The following is a 26,700-nucleotide window of genomic DNA, read 5'->3' on the forward strand; positions in this document are numbered from 1 at the left end:
CTGCGCTCAGCAATGCTCCCGCCGCGCTGCGTCTGCGCGCTCCGCCGGCCTCGCCTCCAAACAGCCACGCCCCAGGGCAGCTCCGCGCCAGGACAGCTCCGCGCCAGGACAGCTCCGCCCCCTGGACAGCTCCGCCCCAGGACAGCTCCGCCCCCTGGACAGCTCCGCCCCCGGGACCTCGCTGTCCTCCAACCTCGTCCACCGAAACCCCGCCCCGGCCGGGCGCAAGCCAGCCTGGCTCTTCCCCACCCCGCCCTTGCCCGGGCCCTAGCCCACCGCGCCCACCCCGCCTTCCCGAAGCCCACCCTCCTCCCGAAGACGTCAAAGGCTCTCGGCCTCTGGTCCTCTCGGTCCGGGTGAAACACCTCCTTTCTTCACTCCTGCCCTCTTATCCCTATAGTCATACCTCCTCGGAGAATGTCCGCAGCCAGTCGCCGTCAGAAAGGACCAACGGACAATTGCCTGAGAGAAATCGGTGTCCCAAGGACCAGTGGGCATCTCGTGCTCCCTGAACAGAAGAATGAGGGAGCCTGGGGATGGGGCGGCTCCCTGTGAAGTAAGTGGCATAGCAGTGCCAGACTCGAATAAAAGTAGAATATTGCAGGAGACCAAATCGTGCCACCCCCAAAACGCGCCTCTAGGACGTAGGATTAGTTCAAGGTGAAGACAGTTAAGAAGACAGATTCAAGGAAAACTCTGTCTTCTCCCGTTTGCCTAAAACCAGAACATGAATTTGCAACAGCAAAAGATTAAGAAAATTTTAAGATTTATTCATTTTGTAAAAGAGTTGCACAGAGAGAGAAGGAGAGGCAGAGAGAGAGAGAGAAAGAGGTTTTCTATCCGCTGGTTCACTCCCCAGATGGCCCCAACAGCTGGAGCTGCACCGATCCAAAGCCAGGAACAAGGAGCTTCCTCCGGGTCTCCCACACGGGTGCAGGGGTCCAAAGACTTTGGCCATCTTCTGTTTCCCAGGCCATAGTAGAGAGCGGGATCAGAAGTGAAGCAGCCGGGACTCAAACCGGTACCCATATAGGATGCCAGCACTGCAGGTGGCAGCTTTACCCACTTACACCACAGCACCAGCCCCAAAAGACAAAAATTAATGAGACGTTTAAAATAGAGCTTATTGAAAAGTTCCTGCACCAGGCACAACAGATCAAACCAAAATGGAGTCATTCATGTTGATCCCATGAAGTCCATGACATCAAGCTGAAACTAAATTGTTTACCTGATTTGCCAACATATCCGGAGAAAAAGAGACATGATATGTTAACAAATCTTCAAACGGGCCAGTTTTAGCCTGGGCCCCCCAAAACCAAAATAAAAATAACACTAGCATATAAGCATAAAGAACAGTAAGTTGGATACGAAAAAAATCATTCATTGGACAAATATTTGGGTTTCTTCTAGGTGGCAGGCAATGGTCTAGGTGCTTAAGAAAAATCAGTGAATAAAACATTTTTTTATTTGCTACAAAGAAACTGACATTTTAGTGGAGAAAAGTGATAATTAGAATAAATGAGTAAATGATGGCCGGCGCCATGGCTCTCTAGGCTAATCCTCTGCCTGTGGCGCCGGCACACCAGGTTCTAGTCCCGGTCGGGGCTCCTCTTCCAGTCCAGCTCTCTGTTGTGGCCTGGGAGGGCAGTGGAGGATGGCCTAGGTCCTTGGGCCCTGCACCCGCATGGGAGACCAGGAGAAGCACCTGGCTCCTGCCTTCGGATCAGCGCAGTGCACCGGCCGCAGCGGCCATTGTGGGGTGAACCAACAGAAAAAAAGGAAGACTTGTCTCTCTCACTGTCCACTCTGCCTGTCAAAAAAAAAAAAAAAAAGAGTAAATGATGTTATATATATAATGGAATGAAAGAAATGGGAAATGGGCTGCAATTTTAAATAGGTGATCAGGGTAAGCTTCACTGAGTAGCTGGTATTTGAACTAAAGCATATGTGTACCTAGGGAAAAAACTTTGTAGGCTCAGGAATGTCTGGCATGTTTGAGAGACAGCAAGAAGTCCATTTAAACAAAGGGTTTTTCTTTTTTTAAGAAGATTTTATTTATGGGGTCGGCCCTGTGTAGCAGGTAAAGCCGCCATTTGAAGCGCCAGCATCCCATATAGCCACCGGTTCTAGTCCCAGCTGCTCCACTTCCAGTCCAGCTCCCTGCTGTGACCTTGGAAAGCGGTAGAAGATGGCCCAAGTGCTTGGGCCCCTGCACCCACGTGGGAGACCAGAAGAAGCTCCTGGCTCCTGGCTTCAGATCGGGATAGGCTCAGCTCTGGCTGTTGTTGCCATTTGGGGAGTGAACCAGCGGATGGATAGGAGACTTCTCTCTCTCTCTCTCTCTCTCTCTCTCTCTCTCTCTCTCTCCCTTTCTCTCTGTAACTCTGACTTAAAAATAAATCTTTTTTAAAAAACACTTTATTTATTTACCTGAGAGACAAAGTCACAGAGAGGGAGACGCAGAGAGAAAGGTCTTCGCTGGTTCACTCCCCAAATGGCTACAACAGCCAGAGCTGGGCCGATCCAAAGCTTGAAGCCAGGAGCTTCTTCCGGGTCTGCCATGCAGGTGCAGCACTTGGGCCATCTTCCACTGCTTTCCCTGGCCACTAGCAGAGAGCTGGATCAGAAGAGAAGCAGTCAGAACTCAAACCAATGCCCATATGGAATGCGGGCACTGCAGGCGGGGCCTTAGACTAGTGTGCCACAGCGCTGGCCACTATTCATTATTTATTTGAAAATCAGAGCAACAGAAAGATCTTCCATGCCCTGGTTCACTCCCCAAATGCCCACCACAGCTGGAGCTGAGCCAGGCTGAAGCCAGGAGCCAGGAACTCCATCTGGGTCTCCTACAAGGGTGGCAGAGACTCAAGTACTTGAACTATTATCTGCTGCCTCTCAAGTGCATTAGTAGGAACCTGGATCAGAAGGGGCAGGAAAGACCTGGTATCCCAAGTGGCAGCTTCATCAGCTGCAGTACAATGCCTACCCTGATAGTAAAAACTTCTAACATAAAGATAGGAAGAACAAGTCACCTCTTTCACTACTTCTAGGAACTGCAAACTGAAAAAACCAACTGTGTATATTTTGCTTCTTTTTTTTCCAAACCGCATTATGACCTCCATATCTCAGTGCACTAAGTCCAATCGATATTCAATAAATATGTGTTGGTTGATTGGAATGGGCTACTTTAGAAACCTTGACCCAGGTTTCATATTTGGGAACTTTGACTTCTGATATCAAAACCTTGGAAAACCTTGCGAAAGAGTTTGCTGCAGTGAAGAGACAGTTCAGAAAGCTCACCAGGGCAGGGAGGATGGAAGGCTGTTTAATTCTGCTCCCTTGCTCTTTCAAAATATTGGTGCAAATAAGATTCAAAAAGGCTTAAAAAACATAGGGGAGGGGGAAATGTTACCTAATTTTAAAGTGTAATTACCAGGTAATATATAACAAATATTTAGTCTTATGAGTGTTATGCAAAACAATTTCCCAGGGAGCCTAACACTGAAGATTCTCTCCTTGACCAAACTCCACCCAGGTGCTTCTAAACTTTCTTCAGCTGTACAAATGAACAAAGCATGAACAGAGGTTCTAGTAGCGTCAAGCTGCAACCCTAGGTCGACCCTATTGCACCCTCTTCCAAAGTACCTGCTTGAGAAAACTCTTGGCTTGCCAGGTGTTTAGCTGTTCCAATCAGCATCTGAAGATAGGGTTCCTGTCTCCCAGCCTCTGTGGGAGTCACATCACAAATTGCCTTCAGAGCCAGTTAACAAACCCAGACAGCTTTCACAAATTCTAATCCTAACTTCTCACCCTCCTGACTCCTGCTGAGCCCCTTACCCATCCCCTTCCCTAATCCCTCATTCTCCCTTTAAAAGGTGCAGGTGCCTCAGTACCCAGGGAAGTAGACTTCTGTTCACACTGAACTTTTTTTCCCTATTGTGATAATATGTTACAGATTAACGTCTGTTGCTACTGAAACCCAGCCCCTAAGCCCTGCCCTGAATGCCCCTGTGAGATACCATCAGGCCCTTTGTCTTTCATGACCTCCCAGCCTTCCTCCATTAGCTTAAAGTGTTTCTACCCCAGCTTTTGATAATCAACTTTCTTTTAACATTAATTCACAGAATGGAGGGTGTGGTGCAGTCTGCAAGGTTCTAATCATCAGACTCATGAGGTCATAGATTGCATCCTGATATCTGGTCTTGTTTCCTGAAGTTTCTTTTCCAGGGACTCCAAGCCCAGAGCACAAAAGCACCAGCTGCCTGTAACCTCCAAACTAACAGAAATTCACCGTGCCAGCATCAAAATCCCTAAAGGATCCATATCGCTGACCAGTCGAAGGAAGGTCATGAACGCTGCAGACCAACTAGTAACTTGCACTTTGTTAAAAAATTTAATTTATAGGCGCCGGCACTGTGGCGCAGCAGGTTAAAGCCCCAGCCTGCAGCGCCGGCATCCCATATGAGTCCTGGCTACTCCTCTTCCAATCCAGCTCTCTGCTATGGCCTGGGAAAGCATTAGAAGATGGCCCAACTCCTTGGGCTCCTGCACCCCCGTGGGAGACCTGGAGGAGGCTCCTGGCTCCTGGCTTTGGATCAGCTCAGCTCTGGCTGTTGCGGTCATTTGGGGAGTGAACCAGCAGAATGGAAGACCTCTCTCTCTCTCTGGCTCTACTTTTCTCTGTAATTCCTCTTTCAAATAAATAAAATAATTCTTTTAAAAAATAAAATAAAACAAAATGAATTTATATGTTTTATTAAATGTTGATATGATGTATGATCTAGATATTTATTTGACTTACAAGACAGAATGAATTAAGAAAATTTATCTATGATTACTTAATCACATATAAAAATAAATAATTAAAAAGAAGCCACGAAGGCGCCCAGGGCAGTCTCATGTCACAGAAGTTGAAGGCAATGACTAGGCAAGTGCTCCCCAGAGAGAAGCAAATGAACACCTAAGACATTTCTGCTTTGTTCTGGAGCAAAGGATTCAGATTTTTTTAAATAATTTTTAAATGCGTATAAGGGGAACAAACTTCATGCATTTCGTATAGGTACAGTTTTTAGAGCATCATACTTCCCACTCTCCCTGCTTCCTTATATTTAAGAACTTGGCACTTCTCAGCCACAGATTCAGCCTATAAGAAACTTTACTCCTAACCCCTCGGGCAGCTCAGGAGTCAACTGAGGGCTGCCTGGCTCCTTGCTCTGCTCTTTGCAATAAATTGCTTTCTTTCACCATCCTGGGGCCAGTAATTGGCTTTCTGCACGTTGGGCAAGTGGATCCAGTTTTGGGGATTCTATAGCAACTCCACCAACCAGTTTTTGGGGTTGTTCTGTATCATTACCATTTTACAGTGTCCTGTTTTGTTTCTTTGACAGTAGTCAGCTCCTAAATTCTGCCATTGCTCCATATGTTTTGATTCTTCTTTGAAACTGCCTGGAAAGAAAGTATTCTTTCTTCTTCACATCTAGTTTCTTCCTTATTCTCAATAGTCTAAATGATATTTATTCTATCCTGGGAAAGACAGGAAGTTCAGAAGCACGAGAAGAGAAGATAAACTTACCTGACTGCATAAATCTCCACATTTTCTGTGTTCGTGGAAAACAATCCTTACAGAGTAGTCTAGGCTCACTTTTAACCTAAGGAAATGGAAGCTGTTTAAAGCTGATCACTGTGCTATGATGGATAATGGCGAAATGTAGGAAACAATGTATTTTTAAAGATAAGAATAGTTAAATATACAGGGCTACATCCATACAGATTAAAAATGTTGTTCTGAAGAATCCTTACATGAAAATACTACATAAGAGAATGTGAAATCAAACAAGGAATTATGTATAAAGTGTTTCATAGTGAAGGAAGCAGATAATAAGGTACTTGAATGCATGAATTGAACACAAGAAGGGAAAATATAAAGGGGCCGGCATGGTGGCACAGTGAGTTAAGACACCTATTGGGATGCTGGCACCCCATATCAGAGCCCCAGTTCTAGTCCCAGCTGTTCTGCCTTCAGGCCACTTCCCTGTTAATGCTGCTGGGAAAGCAGCAGAAGATGGCCCAAGCACTTGGGTCCCTGCCACCCACGTGGGAGACCTGGATGGAGTTCCTGGCTCCTGGCTTCAGCCTGGCCCAGCCCAAGCCCTTGCAGCTATTTGGGGGATGAAGCAGCACATGACAAACTCTCTCTCTCAGTCTCTAGCTCTTTTGCTCTTGTTCTCAATCTCGCTTTCGCTCTGCCTTTCAAGTAAATAAATAAATAAATCATATTAAAAAAAAAAAAAGGAAGGAAGGAAATACATAAAATGTAAGTTATCTCTAAGGCTCAGAATCTCTAGCCATCAGGGAAATGCAAATCAAAACCACAATGAGGTTTGACCTCACCCCAGTAAGAGTGGCCCTCATACAGAAATCAACAAACAACAAATGCTGGAGAGGATGTGGGGAAAAGGGCACCCTAACCCACTGTGGGTGGGAATGTAAACTAGTAAAGCCACTGTGGAAAACAGTATGGAGACACCTCAAAAATATGAATATAGACCTACCATATGACCCAGCCATCCCACTACTGGGATTTTACCCAAAGGAAATGAAATCAGTAAACAAAAGAACTATCTGCACCTCCATGTTTATTGCAGCTCAATTCACAATAGCTAAGATATGGAAGTGTTACTGGAGAAATTGCAGGGTTCTTGTCTTCCGGGCAAGAAAGAATTCAGGCGTGAGACAGAGAGTAGTGGAAGGTAAAATAGCAAGGTTATTAGGGAAGGGACATCCATAAGGATGGATGGGCACCTCTCCAGACAGGACCTGGGAGGGTGCCCAGTCGCTCGGACTTGGAGGGGGGAAGGAACGAGGTTACATGGTTGGGTGGAGAGATGACACCTGGCTAGACCAGGCGGGCAACTCAGCATAGAGGCAGAGGGCTGAGCGTGCAGTCTGGTTGAGGCCAGGGGTTTTTAAGGAGGTGGGTCTTTGTCTTCACACACCTCCTCCTGAAACAAAGGATTTTATGGCTGTAAATATTAAGAAGCTCCTGTCTGAGTTTTTCCTTGAAGGTATCAGACAGGAGGAAGCCTAGCTTGTGCCATCCTGGGTTCAGAGGAAGGGTGAACAGGACCCCCTAGAGAATGGGGATCCGGAGCAGGGTGTTTGAATGCAGATACTGGGCTGCATCTGGGAGATTGTGGAAGATTTGTCAGGCAGAAGGGGCGGGGACCTCCACCTGGCCGGTTATCAGGTAGAAGGGGGCAGGGCAGGATGTGAATACCGGGCTGCCCCTGAAACATTGTCTGCAGATGCATATGCTGGACATAGATGTCTTCTCTTTAGGCCTTTATGTCACACACACATAAGCTCATAACTGACTTCCTACCTAACAGAAGCAACCTAAATGTCTATCAATTGAAGACTGAATAAAGAAATTGTGGGATATGTACACTATGGGATACTACATGGCAGTAAAAAAAAAAAAAAAAAAAAAGATGAAATCCAGTCCTCTGCAACAAAATGGAGCAAGCTGGAAAACCTCATACTTAGTGAAATAACCCAGTCCCAAGGAGACAAACATCATATGTGCTCCCTGATTGGGGAGAATTATTAGCACACCTAAAATGAAAGCTATAGAAGCAAAATTGTCACTTTTAGAATCAATGTCTTCAAGAGTCCTTGACCTGATTGTAGAGGGACAGTTTACTATTGTTACTTTTTACTGTGTATATCTTTTTGTTTTGTTTTGTTGTTTTTTTTCTCTGTTTTCTTCTTTCTCTCTCATTTCTCTTCTTCATACTATATGTTGAAATCTCTATGTAACACAAAGTTAATTATATGTAATTTAAGGCAATTGGAAAAAGATCCCAGTTAAAAATAAGAGGGGGAATAAGAGATGGAGGAGGTAGTCTATAACTGTAAAACAGTCTAGTTCTTCCTACAGTCATACAGACTTACCTCTCAGGGTACAGCCTAAGAACTGGTCATGGGGCTCCAAACCCATAAGAATCGGTGGTATAGACGCGATCTTCACTATTAAAATGATCATATTAAATGTTAAAGGCAACAGATAGATCAGTCTAAGTTTAAATATATAAATAACATCAAGTATCCAGTAAAAATAATGGAATTAAAAAGGAAGGAAGGATCAACATGGGACGCAGTCCATACAGCACGCTCCTAGAATGACATTCGCAGTAAATAACACTCTGACCTCAGAAACAACCCTTAAGGCTTCCTGGTCGGGCTGAAAGGCCTGTGAGAGCATTTCAGGCAAGGAAAGCCAAGACTCTGACAGAAAAAAATATCCTACACTGAGGATCTCTGTGAGACCTCAGAGGAAAGGGAGGGTCATCAAAGAAGAGACACTCTTCTCTGAAGGGAGGTGAGAACATCCGCTTTGCTTATGGCCCTGTCCAAATACTGATGGAGTCTATGGTCACAAAAGGCTTCCATAGCCTTGGCAGCCCATGGCAAGAGCCTCAGATGATCACTGCCGTCATAAAAAAAGAGTGTTAATTGTTAAAGGAACAACAGTAGTCACTGTGCACTTGCTCCCCAGGTAGGACCTCTGTCCCTAATGAATTATATGAGAATCGACTGCAAATTCTCTCCTCAAACTGTATTCTATATGTTGTGTGTGTGCGTGGATGCAAATTGTTGAAGTCTATAATAAGCATGGAATTGGTCCTCTGTATATAAAGTCATGCTAAAAATGAACCATAATGAAGAAGGAGATGGGAGCGTAAGAGGGAGGTGGGATGGGAGCTGTGGGGGGAGTATGAGGGAAAGAACCACTATATTCTTTAAGTTGTATCTATGTAAAAATGCATTCATTAAATAAAAATTTAAAAAGTTACCTCTAGGGTATACAATTTTAGGGCAACATTTATTTCTACTCATATTAATTTTCTGAATTCCCAAATTCTCTCTAAATATTTGTATTCATATTAAGAAAGATACAGAAACTTACAGGTAAATTTCATAAGGCTCAAATGACTGTAAATGAGGCTTTCACTGGAGGGAAAAAAAGCCTAAACTTTTTCAGGTGGCAAGGAATAAAATTTTAAAAGTAAAAACAAAAAATAATGCATGAGAAAAATGCTGCCATTAGGACAAAAGGGTTGTGATCATTATCACAAATATTCTAAGAGTTCTACAGATTGATGGGAAGTGAACAATTCAATATAAATACAGACAAATGTATGAATAGGCAATTTGTCAAAGATGAAAGAAGTGTCAATGGTTTAAAAATTATATACATATAATATATATATGCATGTACATATATATATATATATATATAGAGAGAGAGAGAGAGAGAGAGCTCCACCCCAGTAGCAGTTTAGGTAAATGCGAACCAAAACAAGGATATACTATTTTTCATTTATCATATTGGCAAAAATTAGTAAAATACAATATCTTAGTGCAGAGAAAAGTGGGGTGGGACGGGGAGGTCTTAAGAACGGACTTTCAAAGCTTGCTAGTGGAGACGTGAATGGCTACAACCTTTATCTATGAAGATTATGTACACACCATTTAATTCAGTGACTCCAGGTTTGGCAATCAATTTATATTTGTACCAGGATGCTACTGTAACGTTGTTTGTAGATGGGGGGGAGTAGAGTACCCTACATGTCCATCAATACCATGTATGGTGATTTGCTTGTTCACTTTACCATCAAATAAATGTAATTTATTCTGTGTGTTACTGGAGACGGCTGATCAGAAGTCCTTGTCTTCATGCAAAAAAAAGAACTTCAGAGGGAGACAGGGAGTAGCAGTGAGCTGCTAGCCACGTTTAATGAACGCAATGCCCCTGCTAGGCAGGCATCTCCGCAGAGAACTGGGGCCCTGCCTGGATTCAGACTGGAGATTTTATGGACATGGGTATAGGCTCACCGTTTCTCCTCCACTCCCCTCTTCTGGGATCATCCTGGGCCGAGGGCTTTCTAGGTGTGGCAGGATTTGTGAAATTCCTCCCAGAACTTCATTAGCACAGTGTTATTGGTCCCCAGAGAGCAAGATTCCACTAAGGTGCCCCTGGAGAGGACTGGAACCCACCTAACTAGGTTGTCCAAAGAGGGCAATGGCTAGCTTCCCAGGTGTGCTTCTACTTTTCCTTTTTTTTTCCCCCTCATTCAACCACACAAAAATTCCCATTTTCTTTAATCTCTGTCACATACTAGTCTAATATCTACCATGCCACCTAGTATACAGACTGTTATGCAACTACTGAAAAACAATTAAATCTGTATTTGTTGAATTGGAAAATATGCTAAGTTTAAGTGAGAGAAGCAAGTTACAAAGTATTACCTCTGGCATTATTTTCTAAGTAACTGAAAATCCCAAGTACTTACATACATGTGCCTCTCTATGCATATCAAACAATATATGAAAGTTTACAAAAGGGGAAGAATGAAGGGAATTTTAACATTTTCCTTATGTATCTATATTGTTTCACTTGTCAGAGTGAGCATATATATTACTTTGGTAACTTAAAAAAATACTGTACCAAAGAAGTACTTGTGCAATATCCATACAGAGAAATTTTGTTGGGCAATGAAATGAAGAACTGATATGTGCTCCATGGATGAACCATGAAAGCATAATGCTAAGTGAAAGAAACCAGTCACCTGTGTGATTCCAGGAAATGTCAAAATGGGCAAATCTATGCGAATAGAAAGATGAGACGGGGAGTGGCATGGAATGGGAAAAAGGCAGCAACGGCTAATTAGTAAGGGTTTCCTTTTTGGAAATTAATTGTGGTGATGGGTGAACACCTCTGTGAGTAAACTGTGAATTAAAACTTAAATGAGTATCTCAAGTAGGTGTTAAAAATACCCTTAATTATTAAAATGTGTCTTATTCATGTTCAAGAGATGAATATTTCATATCTTTGAATATAATATAATATAATATAATATAATATAATATAATATAATATAAATTGAAATATTCAAAGACTAAAGATAATTTCCAAAAATAGAAATCCAAAATGTATCACTACTTTGAAGAGGAATTTGTAAATTCCCTCTTTTCGGATGTGTAAATTCTCCTTTGTTTTGAAAATAATATTTCTTGTAACTTATAAAATGCAATGTGAAATGCACAATGAGTACACTGAACCACATTTTAGAGCCCTAAATTTTCTAGTTCCTAAAAGAGGACTGAAGCTTATGTATTTTCATTTACTTTTAAGATTATTGTGACCTGTTTGCATTCAACAACTGTTTCTTAAAATGTTTTTCAAGGTACATTGATTATACCAAAGAAATGCAAATATAAAGAAATACCCTTTACCTGGAAATATTTTTCTGGCTCTCAAAAATTTGATTTTAGCTCTAACAAGGCAAACACTTCTTAACTAAATTCTTCCTTTTAAGTAAAAAAAATTAATTGAGCTTTTTCTGCGCTTAAAAAGTAGAAACATGTATTCAACTGTATTGGGATGAAAAAAGGATAGTTTCTTGTATCGCTGAAAAGTAGAAGATCATACACTGTCAAATTTTCATTTTCTAGGAGTAAATGAATATAAAATCCATCCTGGCGTCGGAGAGAACAGCTGCTTAAATTTTCTCATAAGAGTTTCTTGTGAGCCTTTCTTCCAACAGCGCCGCTGGTGTAGTGGTATCATGCAAGATTCCCATTCTTGCGACCCGGGTTCGATTCCCGGGCGGCGCACAGATATTTTGCTCTCAATGAGTTGATTGAACAGTCATGACGAATCCTGCTGATGGAAATATTGCGGTCATTTACCTTCTCTGTAAGTTTCTATTTCATTAGAATTCACTATTAAAACCTTAGGAGCGAGACGGCAGACAAAAGTTTAGGCAAGCTCCCTTAACCCTTGCCACTGCGCAGTCCGCGGCATGCCTCAAGTCAGTGGAAGAGCGGCTGCGCAACAAGTGAACCTATGGAAGGAGGGATAGCCTTGCAGCCGGGAGGTTGAGCATGCAAAGTTACTCTGCGCCTGCGCGGCCGGGGTCACTCCGCTGGCGGCCCCAGGGCTCCCGGCTGGCCGCCATCTTGTATCGGGGCTTCATTGTTCGCGCTGGGCCAGGCGGTCGAGTGTAGTCGCCGCCACGGGAGGAGGCGGAGTAACCTCTAGTCCACGAAGAAACCCTGCTATTCCGCAGCCATAGCTGCCCAAAGGAGTTGGGAGGTAGTAAAGGGCAGGGAGCTGGACCTGGAGGCGCCGCCGCGACAGCAGCAGCCATGGAGGACGAGATGCCCAAGACTCTGTGAGTCTGGGGCAGCGATGAGGGAGGCGGGATGGTGGTCGTCCCGGAAGGAGGCCTCGGCCCCGCGCCGCTGCCCCGCCTATTGTTCTCCGTGGCCGCCGCGAGATCGCGCTTTCCGTCTCCTTAGCGCACACCTGGCTGCTTAGGACGGAGACCCGGGCTGTGAGCGGACGATGCGGAGGGCGAGGGGTCAGCCCTGCGAGTGAGCCGCTGGGTCTGAACTGCACCGCCGCGGGGCACGGCCCCTCGCCGGCTCAGACCTGGAGCAGAGACTTTTTCATTCAAACCCCTTCTTCGAACTCGGCAGACCTCCCTTTCGACTCGTTCTCTTCCTTCTCTTTTTCCCGCCCCGTCCTGTTTCTGTTTCTTGATGATTCTCTATCTTTACAGTCCTCTCTGATTTTACTTTGGTCCTCCGCCCGAAACTCTGCCTTTCACGTTCTCGTTGATAGGATCTTTTATTCTCGCGGCTGCTCGTGTTCCTTTTTAGTGAAGTAAACTTTATTCTGGCGGTTGCCAACTGGACAAAAGCCAAATCTCCGTCGTTAACCACTCGCTGGCTTTCCTTCCGTAGCACCCCCGACCAAAAAGCCGAACTGGACGCCCCAAGGATTTTGAAACTGCTTTTTTAAAAATGGACCCCCCCTCCCCGGCCCCAGGGAGTGGATTAACTCGTTTCCACCGTCGCCTGCTCCTGCTGGCATTGACATGTGGCGGAGAGAACGGGCGGTTTTTTGTGAAGCAACAGTTAATGAATAGTCAGGTCCGGGGATTTCTAGAATTAGTGTTACAGGACCTGAGTTTGGGCTATTTGTCTTATAGCCCTCCCCCTCCCCCTGCCTCTTTGTTTTTCTAAGCACTATTGGAAGAGTGATCCTGCCTTTGTTGCATTTCTCTTAAAAAAAAAAAAAAAAGCTCAGTGGGGGTTTTGGTTTGTTTAAAATACATTTTACTGTGTATATCTGAGGTCTACAGTGATATTATTGGATTCATATAGTTAAAATGTTACTGTAGAGAAACATTGCTGTGTATCATCTCATAGTTACTTTTCAGTGGGTTCTTGACTAGCTTTTTTCATTCTTCAGAAACTGCCAGTTTGAGAGCCCAATGCATTAATCATGCAATTTTAGATTGTTTTTCTAGCTGTCTGGATATTCAAGTTATTCTAAAGCATGTATCTTCTTATAGGATGCAACAGGACATGGCCTTTGTTTTTGAAAGATTGTATCTGTAGAGTACTGCTCCCAAAAATTATTAGCCTCCTTCGGTGTGAAAACCTTTTTTCTCCACTTGCCTCTTAGGTAGAACTAAAGAGAGTCAGCAGCTTATTGGGTTAAACATTGTTCCTTACTAATGCCTTCAAATGGTAAGAATCTTTCATTACTTTGAAATTTTTTAATTTCAGTAACTGCCAAAAATATGTGGGAACTTTTTAGTATTTTTGATTTGGGGCTATCAAATAATGAAGACAACTTCAGCTGTCTCAGGCCAGTCTATAGAAACAGGTAGTTGCATAGTGCTAGCCTGGGGACAAGGAAGGAACCCATTGCAGGAGAAACAGTGGAGTTTTATTCACAGGCAGTTATTGGCTGCTTACTATATACCAGGCTCTGTGTTGAGTGCTTTACATGCTCATTAACCCTCTTCAAGACTCTTGAAGTGTTTTCACTTAGTAGCTGCGGAAAAACTAACCTTTGAGTTTGAGTAGCCCGCCCAAGATCATGTATCTTTTTGTTCTTTATCTTAGATTTCTGCTGTCCTCAACTTTCAGCTGTTGATGTTTCTAAGTGTGCCTTGTAGTCCTCAGTAGAACATCCCTTCCAAGAATCTTTTCCTCCGAAGTAGCCCTGCTCTGAAATGTCTTGTTAACCACTCTTTTGCTTCTACCTCCCACAAATCCAAATGCTCACTCTTCCCAAAGATTTCCCAGCAGGATTTTTACATTTAATGTAAAATGCTTGCTTTCACAACCCTGGAAGTTAGCACTTTAATATGTTCTTAGTACAGTGTCTGGTACATGGTAAGTAAATAAATTTGTCCCAAAAACCGGTACCGTTTTAAGGAATAAATCAAGATTTTACTCATTCTTGAGAATAAAAGAGAGTCTGAATCTTAGTGTCACCTTGTTGAGTTGGAGGTTGCCAGTATTCAGTTTCTTGTCAGCAGTACTTTGGAAACATTGCAAGACAAAAAAAGTCTTCAAGTTTATACTGCAAAACTGTTTTGAAGAGTATCCAACATACAATTTAGAAGTTCAAACATATGTAGGGAGTGGATGGGTAATGTGTACATACTGCTATTCTCTACTCATGTATAAATTTGAAGTTTTTCATAATAAAAATGTATACAGTAAATCTGCATTGGCCTTGGTCACTTTACAGACTTTGAGTTTGTGATTTAAAAGGTACACACTTGATTAGAAATACATTGCTGGTGCAGAAGAAGTGAATTGATGGACGTTAATTCTCTCAAATCCCAGCACCTTAGCATCCTTTGTGTGGCCTTGTAATCTTTGTGTAATAGCATCCCTTTTGTGTTGAGTTAAATGTGCTTGTTGACTCTTATCAAAGGTTAGGTTGAGGTTAGGATAAACTAAAGTCAGATATTTAAGAATCGTGTAATACTCAATTATTTAAGAATGCTAGAAATATATTCATTCAGTAATACTTAAGAGCTTACCACATGGCTGTCACTTTTCTGGGAGCGGGGGGTACAACAGTAAATGTAACAAATCTTAACATTTATTTAACAGCACTTATATTAGTAATTGTGTTAGTGCTGAATGAGTGACATGGATAAATGTTAAGGCAGGGTAAGTAAGGTGGATGGGGTGGGTACTAGTTTATAGGGAGTGGTAAGACAAGAGGTAAGTGACATTTGAATAGAAAACTGAAGGAGAGGCACTCTAGAAAGTGCTAGGGATTCTGGGGAGACACTTCTCAGATAACCTGAGGAGAGTGAATAGGAGAGAAGCAAGAGATGAGGGGGGCAAGGGAGCCATGAAGGGTGGGCAGAATATACCGGATTATACAGGGCATTCATTGTGAAGGCTGGGTCTTTCTGAGTGGGAATGGAAGCCATAAGAGGGTTTTAGGCAGAGGACTGATATAATCTGTTTTAACCTTTACAATGGCAGAAATAAGTAGTCAGAAATCCAGACCAGGTAAAACATACAATGATGATGGCTTGTTACAAAGGAGTAACGGTGGAAGTGAGAGGTGGTTGGATTCTGAGTATGTTTTGAAAATATTAACAGTAACTGCAGTGCACTGGATTTTTTTTTTCCTCCTAAAGATTTATTTACTTGAAAGGCAGAGTTAGAGAGAGAAAGAAATAGATCTTCCATCCGTTGGCTTACTCCCCAGATGACCACAGTGGCCCAGGACTGGGTCAGGATGAAGCCAGGAGCCTGGAACTCCTTGCAAGTCTCGCCTGTGGGTGCAGGGTCCCAAAGATTAGGGCCATCTTCCACTGCTTTCCTCAGTACTCTAGCAGGGAGCTGAAATAGAGGTAGAGTAGCCAGGACTCAAATTGCTGGGATATAGAATGCCAGTGTTGCAGGCAGTAGTCCCAGTGAATTGGATTTGATGTGAGAATGACACATCAACAGTAAGTGAGTTTATTTACAAATATGCATTATCAGTCATCTAATAATAAGTTTGTTGCAAAATATAAGAAAAAATTTAAATAGTCCTGAAAGTATGTATATCCCTCAAGCCATCTGCAAACACAGATCTGTTCAAGGGTTTGTTTTGATCTCCAAGTGAAGGAGGTACTAGCTAATAGGCAGTTCCAGCTATCAGTGCAACAGATTATTTGTGAAAAGCAGACAGTTGTGAAGTACCTAAGGGAGTAAGGTTGAGGTGCTGATGTGTTGTATCCTGTGTCACTATTCTACATAATTTCTTAATCAGTAAAACATAACCTTTTACCCCGAACTAGAAGAAGTGAGGTAAAAAGAGGTTATTGCCTAGCAAATCATTCTGAGAGACTATAATAAGTTATCTTTTTTTTTTTTTTTTAAGATTTATTTATTTATTTGAAAGGCAGAGTTACAGAGAGGCAAAGACAGACAGAGAGAGGTAGGTCTTCCATCCACTGGTACACTCCCAAAATGGCTGCAACAAAGCCAGGAGCCAGGAGCTTCTTTTGGGTCTCCCACAGGGGTACAGGGGCCCAAGCACTAGTGCATTAGCAGGGATCTGGATCGGAAGTAGAGCAGCTGGGACTTAAACCAGCACCCATCTGGGATTCTGACACTGTAGGTGGTGGCTTTACCCACTATGCCACAGCACCGGTAACAAGAATCTCGTAACAGTTCCAGGCAGTATTCTAGACAGTAAATACTGATATGATTAAAAATAAAAATCTCCATTCTTAGGGAATTTATCAGTGGTAAAAACCTACTTATTTGTGCTTTTTTTTATGCTTTTTTTTTTTTTTAATTTGACAGGAAGAGTTAGACAGTGAGAAAGGTCCTCCCTCTGCCAGTTTACCCCCCAAATGGCCGCTACGGCTGGTGCGCTGTGCCGATCCAAAGCCAGGAGCCAGGTGCTTCCCCCTGGTCTCCCATGCGGGTGCAGGGGCCCAAGCACTTGGGCCATCCTCCACTGCCCTCCTGGGCCACAACAGAGAGCTGGACTAGAAGAGGAGCAACGGGGACTAGAACCTGGCACCTACATGGGATGCTGGCACTGCAGGCAGAGGATTAACCAAGTGAGCCACGGCACTGGCCCTTATTTATACTTTTTTACTAAAATCTTCAGAGGGGCCTCGTTGCTAAATTCTGCTTTTTAAGTTTTATTTGTAGGTTAATTTTCTAGAGGTGTATTAATAAAAAGGAACACCTAAGTGTTTTGGATCAACCTTTTTTTTTTTGAAAGCCACAGAGAGGCAGAGAGAGAGAGGTCTTCCATCCACTGGCTCACTCCCCAATTGGCCACAATGGCTGGAGCTGTGCTGATCTGAAGCCAGGAACTTCTCCATAAACAAAATAACAGGGTATCCCACACAGGTACAAGGGCTGAAGGACGTGGGCCATCTTCTGCTTTCCCCTGCCATTGCAGAGAGCTGAATTGGAAGTGGAGCAGCCAGACTCGAACCAGCGCCCACTTGGGATGCCAGAACTGCAGGCGGCGACTTTACCCGCTAGGCCAGAGCACTGGCCCCTACTTTTTTTTTTTAAAGCTTGTTGATTGATTTTTGAAGCTTTGGTTTTTCTTTTAAGATTTATTTATTTGAAAGGCAGAAAGAGAGAGGGATCTTAAGTCCCCTAGTTCACTCCCCAAACGGCCACAACAGCTGAGGCTGGGCTGGGCTGGGCCAAAGCCAGGAACCAGGAACTCTGTCTTGGTCTCCCACATGGGTGTTACAGAAATCTGAGGTGGGAGGTAGATTTATTAGGACAGATGTATGGCTGGAGCTTACAGAAGCAGAGCTTAGGACTTCTTCCCTCCCTAGACAAGGTAACAGTGGGCAGTTGCTTCACTGGTTAGTTGTGAGCAGCCACTTTTCAAGGTCTGTGTTGGGAGGAGGGGTCTGCTTCTCTTTCTTTGTCTCTGGTTGCAGCCATATTTCCTCTATTTGGGTAGCAGGGGTCCAAATATTTAAGCCATCTTCAGCTGCTTTCCCAGACGCATTAGCAGGAAACTGGGTCAGAAGCAGAGCAACCAGACTCCGGCCCCCACTCTGATGTGGGATGCTGGCGTCTCAAACTGTGGCTTTAACCCGCTGTATCACAATGCCAGTCCTGGATTCCACTTACGGAAATATTTGATGTTAGCTTCAAACATGTGTAATGCATTTACACAAAGTCTTATTCCTGACAGAATTTTCACGTAGTAATTTTGATGACTTTTTCCATTGAGCCTCACTTCTCATTCATTTCAAAAAGCTAAAAACCTTCAGAATACTAACAAAAATAAAACACTGGAGACTTACAGACCTTTCATGTGAAATTGCCGATTGCTAATATTTACCCAAAATTGCCATATTTATGTGTTTTTTTTCTAAACCATTTGAGAGAGTTGGTTGAAGATATGACACTTTGGACTTAAATACTCTACCATTAAGAACAAGGACATTGGGGCCGGTGCTGTGGCGCAGCGGGTTAAAGCCCTGGCCTGAAATGCCGGCATCCCATTTTCTAGTCTCAGCTGCTCCTCTTCCAATCCAGCTCTCTGCTAGGGCCTGGGAAAGCAGGAGAAGATGGCCCAAGTCCTTGGGCCCCTGCACCCACGTGGGAGACCCGGAAGAAGCTTCTGGCTCCTGGCTTCGGATCGGTGCATCTCCAGCCGTTGCAGCCATCTGGGGAGTGAACCAGTGGGTGGAAGACTTCTCTCTGTCAGTACCTCTCTCTGTAAAACTCTGTCTTTCAAATAAATAAAATAAATCTTGAAAAAGAACAAGGACGTTACATAATAAGATATTTTTTCACATTAAGGAGATTATATTTCTACAGCATTATTAGCTAACATATAGTGCATATTCATATTTATCCACTTGCCCAAGAATGTATTTCAGTTCATTACCTAAACAGTTAATTCTCTTCTGCTGTCTTTCCACTTCTGCACAGGATTGAGAAGTGATCTCAGAGTTGATTCTGTAAATACATGAGATACTTAAATCCATACTCTTAAGTTTATGGGACAGCTAAAAAGACACATTTTAATGTTCAACAACAATTTTGGAAAACAAGATCTGTAAGAAAGCTTTACACTTTTACTTTGCAGTCTAGCAGACATTGTGAAAGAGACATTGGCTTGCACCTGCTCAGGTACAAATTTTTGTATCAGTCAGTATTTTAAAAGCAAATAACAAAGTAGCTGACTAGTTTATGGATCAAATAAATTTAAAAATGTATTAGATACTCCCCAAATTTGCAGGAAGGGCACAGAACTTGCTTTAGAAAATGTTCGGGAAAGAGAGGCAGCTATTAGTTCCTTGGTAATAATCAAGCCACAGACCATCCCAGGAGGAGTACTGCTCTTCTGTCCACTGACAAGCAAATAACACAGCTTCCACTAGCACTGGACATGGGACTCCACTGCTGTGATTTATTACCAAAATGGATTCTTTTCAGTCTCTGCTTCTTTAAGGCCTGTGCACAGTTTCTGTGTTAAGGTATCTAACTGGCCTAGCTGCATCACATGCACTTGCTCTTGCTGCAAGGGAGGACACAAAACCATAATTGGTGTTTTCAGATCCTGTAGGGAGTCAGGCTTTGCCCTCGGGTGACGATTTCTCTAAAAATAGCAAAGGAGGTGTTTGGTAGCCAAAAAGAAAAAAATAATCCACTACACATACAACTGAAATTCATACTGTTAATAGGAAATCCTTTGGCTTCAGAAACAAAAAAATGTGATAAAGTATGTGAAAATGCAAGAAGCATTTGTCTATGTAAATAAGGGTGAACTATAAAGTATTCTACAAACTTTAAGAAACTTTTGTGGGTTTTTTTGTTTTCATGAAAATATCTTGGGTCTAAAAAGGGGCTGCAGATTTCAAATTTGGGCTTTCTGTTTCAAATTACAGTGTTTATTTAGCAAATAAACAAATAGTAATAGCATTAAGTTTCTAAAATTTGAGGTAGGTATTGGCAGTTTACTGGTAAAAAACAAAAGATTAATGTATTCAGTCCTCATATTTGCACAGACAAGAAAAGGAGATCTTGTCATTTCTTTATTAAGAAAACGTACGGTGTTACCTGTAGTTTATTGTAATAAAGACACAGATTTGCCAGCAAATCTTGTATGTGACTTCCTCTTCAGACCATTTCTCTAAACAGCTGTGTATAGTTAATTGATAGCTGCTCCTGGAGCTTAGGGCATACAACTGATCATGTTAAGTGAATTCCAGTAAAGGCAGCACAGACCTTAGTGCTTCTTTCAGAGTAGTTTTTTTCTCACTGCCTTTTATTGCCTGTCTTCAAACTAGGTAGTGACTCAGAAAACATTTCTCAGGAAACCTTAGAGACAGTTTTATATAAAGAGGGATAGAATTCAGGTGCTCTAAGCACTCTCCACTTGTCATTAGATTGTCTAGCTTCAACAGAGTAGTACCCCAGTTAGCTTCAGAAGAGCCATTTTTGTCTTACATGCAATCCTGAGGGCTTCTGTTTTATTTATTTTTAATAAAAATGCATGAATAAACCTGTGTATGTGGCAGTTGTTCTTCTTGGTAATATTTTACAAATGTAAGAGTCTGATGAGAATAGACACAGAAGAATTGAGAAGATAGTACAGAGCTCTCACGTAATCTGCACCTGCTTTCCTTAGTGTTAACATCGTGTAAAACATTGGCCTATGTATCAAAAATTGAGAAATTAACATTGGTAACAATGCTGTTAACTGCAGGCTTTCATATCCCCAGTTCCCCCGCTGATATCCCTTTTCTACTCCAACATTGGAATTTAGTTGCCATATCTCTTTATTCTCCTTCAGGCTTTGAGTGGATGTCTTTAGTGACCTTGACACTTTCCGAGGACACTGGTTGTCCATTGTACACTTTGTTAGAAACAAATCACTGAGGTTAGCTCACACTTGAGAGGAGAATTAAGTCACACTAACTGGATGGAGGTATATCAAAAGAATTTGTGGTCATATGGTAAAACCACCATTTCATTGGTTAAAACCAATAATATTTTAGAGAATATGCAAATACTGTTTCTCCTAACATTTCATCAGCTAATTTTAGCTTCCAGGGGTAGATCTTGCCCCTGGTTATTGCTGATATTTTACTGGTGATTTTTCTCTCATTCCTTCAACATTTGTTAATTATCATTCTGCAAGAGAAAGCCATTTTCCTCATTCAAGATCTATTTTTTAAAGATTTTTTGAGAGAGAGAGTTTACAGACATAGCGAAAGGTCTTCCACTCGCTGGTTCACTCCCCAAATGGCCGCAGTGGCCAGAGCTGGACCGATCCAAAGTCAGGAGCCGGGAGCCCCCTCTAGGCCCCCAACATGGGAGCAGGGGCCCAAACACTTGGGCCATCCTCCACTGCTTTCCCAGGCCACAGCAGAGAGCTGGATTGGAAGAGGAGCAGCCGGGACTTGAATTGTCGCCCATGTGGAATGCTGGTGCCACAGGCGGAAGATTAACCTGTGCCACAGCACCGGCCCCGTAATTGTTTCTTAAGGATTTTATTTATTATTTTATTTACTTGAAAGGCAGTTACAAAGAAGGAGACAAATATCTTCCATCTGCTGGTTCGCTCCTCAAATGGCCACAAGGGCCGGGACTGGGCTGGGCCAAAGCTAGGAACCTGGAGCTGTACCACAGCACTGGTCCCCTGTATAATTGTTTTATATGCCTACTATCCCCAAATCTAATTTGAATCTTGGTTAAATTTATCTTAGACTTTTGATGTGGCCATCTCATTGGTATACTATAATTGGTATTACACACACCATGTGTCATTGCCCATCTATAAAATGACTTAGTTTGGGGCAGGTGTGTGGCACAGAGATTAAATTGCGCTAGGTATATCCACGTTCTGTATCAGTGTCTGGTTTAACTCCTGGCCCCTCCTTGCTGATGCATACCCTGGAAGGTGATGGCTCAAGTACTTGGATCCCTGCCGCCCATGTGGGAGACCTGAATTGAGTTCAAGGTTTCTGGCTTCAGCCTGGCCCTGTCTGGTTGTAGTGGGGATTTGGGGAGTGAAGTAGTGAATGGAAGGCTTCTTTATATATCTCTCTCTCTGCCTTTCATATGAAAAGAAAATTTAAAAAACTATTTTCTCGCCCAGCGCCGCGGCTCACTAGGCTAATCCACCTAGCGGCGCCAGCACACCGGGTTCTAGTCCTGGTCGGGACGCCGGATTCTGTCCCGGTTGCCCCTCTTCCAGGCCAGCTCTCTGCTGTGGCCAGGGAGTGCAGTGGAGGATGGCTCAAGTGCTTGGGCCCTGCACCCCATGGAGACCAGGAGAAGCTCCTGCCATGGGATCAGCGCGGTGCGCCGGCCGCAGCACACCAGCCGTGGCAGCCATTGGAGGGTGAACCAACGGCAAAAGGAAGACCTTTCTGTCTCTTTCACTATCCACTCTGCCTGTCAAAAACAAAACAAAAAACTATTTTCTCCTGACTTAAAGCTTAATCACTGGGGGGCCAGCTCTGTGGAACATCAGGTAAAGCCACTGCCTGCAGTGCCAGAATCCCATATGGGCACTGGTTCAAATCCTAGCTGCCCCACTTCCCATCCAGCTCTCTGCTAATCCGCCTGGGAAAGCAACGGAAGATGGCCCAAGTCCTTGGGCCCTTGCACCCATGTGGGAGACCCAGAAGAAGCTCCTGGCTTCCAGCTTTGGACCAGCGCAGCTCCGCTGTTGCAGCCATTTGGAGAGTGAAACTGTAGATGGAAGACCTCTGTCCCCTCCTCTCCCCCTCTGTAACTGCCTTTCAAATAAATAAATCCTTAAAAAAAAAAAAAAAGTTTAATTTGAAAGGCAGTAACAGAGATCTTCTGTCCACTGCTTCATTCCCCAAATGGCTGCTGCAGCCCCGGCTGGGCCAGGCTGAAGCCAAGAGCCAGAAACTCCATCTTGGTCTCCCACAACTTGCTAGCAGGGACCCAAGTACTTGGGCCACCATCTGCACAATACCAGGAAGCTGGATTAGCAGTGGAACAGCCAGGGCTCAAATTGGTACTCAACTATGGGATGCCAGCGTCGCAACTGGTGGTTGAATATGCTGCACCACAGCACTGGCCTCCCAGAGCTCTCATTTTTTAGGTATGATTTTTTCTTTTGGAGTAGTTAAATAATCTCTGTAACTTTGGTCTATTATAAGTACTCTTTCACACAAACCTTTCACCTAATGGTTTTAGCATAAATCAGTGATCCTTGCCTGAATCAGTTATTTCATTAGGGCTTGTACAGTGTTAATCTAATACTGTTCTTCTACACTTATTAACTAGCATTCTTTGTAAAGAACTTTCCTTCATTTACCACAGCCGATAGATTACATTGTTCTTGAGTTGCTATTGAAAAGACAAAATAAATGCTTAATTTTCACCTTTAATTACTTAATCACAAGATAGATTTGGTGTAGTGATAACCTCTAATATTGTTAAATTGCTGTTGAATAAATCTTGTTATTTTTTGCTTTTTAATGTTTATTTTCATATATTGCTTATTACATTTTTCTTGTTACAATTTTACCTAAACCAGGCAAAAATCTTCCTGTAAGGCACTTTTTAGTAGTATATGCTTTTTTTTTTTATTTATTTTTTTTTTTGACAGGCAGAGTGGACAGCGAGAGAGAGAGAGAGACAGAGAGAAAGGTCTTCCTTTGCCGTTGGTTCACCCTCCAATGGCCGCCGCGGCCGGCGCACCGCGCTGATCCGATGGCAGGAGCCAGGAGCCAGGTGCTTTTTCCTGGTCTCCCATGGGGTGCAGGGCCCAAGCACCTGGGCCATCCTCCACTGCACTCCCTGGCCACAGCAGAGAGCTGGCCTGGAAGAGGGGCAACTGGGACAGAATCCAGCGCCCCGACCGGGACTAGAACCCGGTGTGCCGGTGCCGCTAGGCGGAGGATTAGCCTAGTGAGCCGTGGCGCCGGCCAGTATATGCTTTTAAGATATGAAATCCCTTTGATAACATGCAACATTTAAATTTCTGTTGGTATTATACTTCTACTTACAGCATTTTATCTAAATAAACCTCAATTCCATCACCCCACAGCCTGGAGAGAAAAACATTATGAAGTCACAAAAACATTACTGGTAAAGCGTATTTTGGCTAGTACCGATTCACTTTAAAATAGCCCTGAGGGGGCCGGCACCATGGCTCACTTGGTTAATTCTCCACCTGCATCGCCGGCATCCCATATGGGCACCAGGCTCTGATCCCGGTGGCTCCTCTTCCAGTCCAGCTCTCTGCTGTGGTCCGAGAAGGCAGTGGAGGATGGCCCAAGTGCTTGGGTCCCTGCACCTGCATGGGAGACCAGGAGGAAGCACCTGGCTCCTGGCTTCGGATCGGCGCAGCGCCGGCTGTGGCGGCCATTTGGGGAGTGAACCAACGGAAGGAAGACCTTTCTCTCTCTCAGTGTCTATAACTCTACCTGTCAAATTAAAAAAAAAAAAAAAATAGCCCTGAGAGAGCAGTAAGCCTAGCAGTTAAAGCGCCCGCATCCCATGTCCAAATACCTGACTCCAGCTTTCTGCTCATTCAGACCCTAGGATGCCGCGGTGATGGCTCCAAGTGATTGGGTTCCTGCCCCAACATTTGAGACCTGGGTTGAATTCCCAGTTTCCACCCAGCCCAGCCCCTGCCATTGTAAGCATTTGGGGAATGAACTAGCTGATAGGACACACTCTTTTTCTCCCTCTTTGCCTGTTAAGTAAATTAAGGAAAAAATAACATATAGGTGGATTCAGGGAGAGTTTAAAGGAGAGAGTCAAAAGCTGAACTGAGGGGACGGGCATTGCGGTGCCAAAGGTTAAGTCGCTGTTTGTGATACCCAGTCCCATATTGGAGTGCCAGTTTCAGTCCTGGCTATGCTACTTTCAATCCAGCTTCCTGATGCACCTGGGAAGGCAATCCTGCCACCCACATGGGACATTCAGATGGAGTTCTTGGCTCTTGGCTTTCTCCTGGCCCTGCCCTGGCTGATAGTCATTTGGAGAGAGAACCAGCTGATGGAAGATTTCTCTCTTTTTCAAATAAAAATAAATCTTTAAAAGAAATAAGTTAAACTGAGCATGGAGGGTACTGAGTTAGTTAACAGGACAACCCTAGCTGTTGGAATAATCAAAACAAGGCAACCCATAGTTCAAAAGCATATATAGAAATTCATTATATAGTGACCTTGAGAAAAGCACCTCTCTAGTGCATTTTATTTATTTTTTAAAAAGATTTATTTATTTATTTGAGAATCAGAGTTATATATATATATATATATATATATAGAGAGAGAGAGAGAGAGAGAGAGAGAGGTTTTCCATCCACTGTTTCATTCCCCAAATGGCCGCAATGGCTAGAGCTGCACTGATCCAAAGCCAGGAGCCAGGAGCTTCTTCCAGGTCTCCCACGTGGGTACAGGGGTCCAAGGACTTGGGCCATCTTCTACTGCTTTCCCAGGCCATAGCAGAGAGCTGGATGGGAAGTGGAGCAGCCAGGACTAGAACCAGCGGCCAGGGCAGGCCATTAACCCACTGTGCCACAGCTCCAGCCCCTCTATAGTGCATTTTAAATATGATTAGATAAGTGATGCTTGCTTTGTCTTCCAAGGCACATTAGCAGGGAGCTGGATTGGAAGTAGAGCAGCTGGGACTCAAACCAGCACCCCTTTGTGATGCCAAAGCACCAGCTGTAGTATAACCATTACACCACAATGCCAACCCCAATGCTTTCTTTGTCTACCACCAATGTAGGATACTATTTTTGGGTACTACCTTCAGAGCTTAAGACCCATTCTTATGAATATTGTTTTGATGGCAGATTTAATCATTTGAGCATAGATTTTGGAGTACAGAGGCATGGGGAAAAGCTAGTGGCATCTCCTATGATTCCTAGTACATAGAAGCTGCTCTGAATATTGGTTAAATATGGTAATTGAGTAATTAACACATTTTAAATTCAATAAAAGTATGTGACATTTTCTTATATGCCTCTTAAATGGAATGTCCTTAGATTTATATCTATTAATTTGTATAAAATTGTTTAATCACCTTCAACATGATGCAGTGTATGTAAAGGATAAATATATTGAAGTAATTTCTAGGTTAAGCAAAAAAGAAGCTAGTGACATCCATCCTTACGTACCTGAGCTTACCTCAGCTAGTTCTGTAGCCTGAAGTCAATAGAGATCTATCACAATTCAAGAAATACAGGCCAGTGCCGCGGCTCACTTGGCTAATCCTCCACCTGTGGCGCCGGCACCCCGGGTTCTAGTCCCATTTGGGGCGCCAGATTCTGTCCCAGTTGCTCCTCTTCCAGTCCAGCTCTTTGCTGTGGCCTGGGAAGGCAGTGGAGGATGGCCCAAGTGCGGGTAAAGCCACCACCTGCAGTGCCGGTGTCCCATATGGGTGCCAGGAGGAAGCACCTGGCTCCTGGCTTCGAATTGGCACAGTGTGCTGGCTGTGGTGGCCATTTAGGGGGTGAACCAACGGAAAAGGAAGACCTTTCTCTCTCTCTCTCTCTCTATATCTCTCACTGTCTAACTCTGCCTGTCAAAAAGAAGAAAAAAAGAAATACAAAGGCAAAGGGTGAATACTCCATTAAGCTGGTTCTAGCAAACTCAGTTCTGGATCATGAAAAGAAAAATTCTAAAAATACAAACCATTGAAAGTTTTAATTACAGAGGTATTTTTATAAAAAAGGAGGAGCCAGTTGTTTGTGGACATTGTACTTCTGCTATCTAAAAGCTATACTTTATTCATGATTATTGACCTACTGGATGAAAGTATCACTTCTCAGGCGAGGCTTCACAACTATTCCTGGTACCTAGGTCTTTGCCTGTC

General features: G+C 43.5%; 1 protein-coding gene, 2 long non-coding RNA genes and 1 other non-coding gene across 34 annotated transcripts in view; 3 read left to right on the forward strand and 1 right to left on the reverse strand.

The window, feature by feature from the left end:
• The first annotated feature begins 66 nt into the window (after window positions 1-66).
• On the forward strand, window positions 67-4,739 carry LOC138848593 (uncharacterized). Its single transcript, XR_011386597.1, has 2 exons — window positions 67-556; window positions 4,216-4,739. It is a non-coding gene; the product is annotated as an uncharacterized lncRNA (long non-coding RNA).
• Window positions 4,740-11,608: 6,869 nt separating this feature from the next.
• TRNAG-CCC (transfer RNA glycine (anticodon CCC)) lies at window positions 11,609-11,679 on the forward strand. Its single transcript has one exon. It is a non-coding gene; the product is annotated as a tRNA-Gly (tRNA).
• A 257-nt stretch (window positions 11,680-11,936) lies between these two features.
• Window positions 11,937-26,700, forward strand: part of TIA1 (TIA1 cytotoxic granule associated RNA binding protein) — a 41,666-nt gene continuing 26,902 nt past the window's right edge. For 18 of the 31 annotated variants that reach the window (XR_011386543.1, XR_011386544.1, XR_011386536.1 and 15 more), the window contains exon 1: window positions 11,943-12,239. Coding sequence is in view for 8 of the 31 variants with exons in the window: in XM_008254286.4 (XP_008252508.1) it covers window positions 12,214-12,239 (26 nt within the window). In the remaining 23 variants the exon portion in view is untranslated. Of the gene's footprint in view, window positions 12,240-13,540; window positions 13,606-26,700 lie in introns of all 31 variants that reach the window. The other 13 variants (XM_070068997.1, XM_051842817.2, XM_070069003.1 and 10 more) reach the window with 7 other exon arrangements.
• On the reverse strand, window positions 15,514-19,371 carry LOC103347660 (uncharacterized). Its single transcript, XR_516238.4, has 3 exons — window positions 19,205-19,371; window positions 18,770-18,840; window positions 15,514-15,738 (listed from the first exon to the last, which is right to left on the reverse strand). It is a non-coding gene; the product is annotated as an uncharacterized lncRNA (long non-coding RNA).

The sequence above is a fragment of the Oryctolagus cuniculus genome, chromosome 2 (assembly GCF_964237555.1).
Source record: "Oryctolagus cuniculus chromosome 2, mOryCun1.1, whole genome shotgun sequence".
Classification (NCBI taxonomy): Eukaryota; Metazoa; Chordata; class Mammalia; order Lagomorpha; family Leporidae; genus Oryctolagus; species Oryctolagus cuniculus.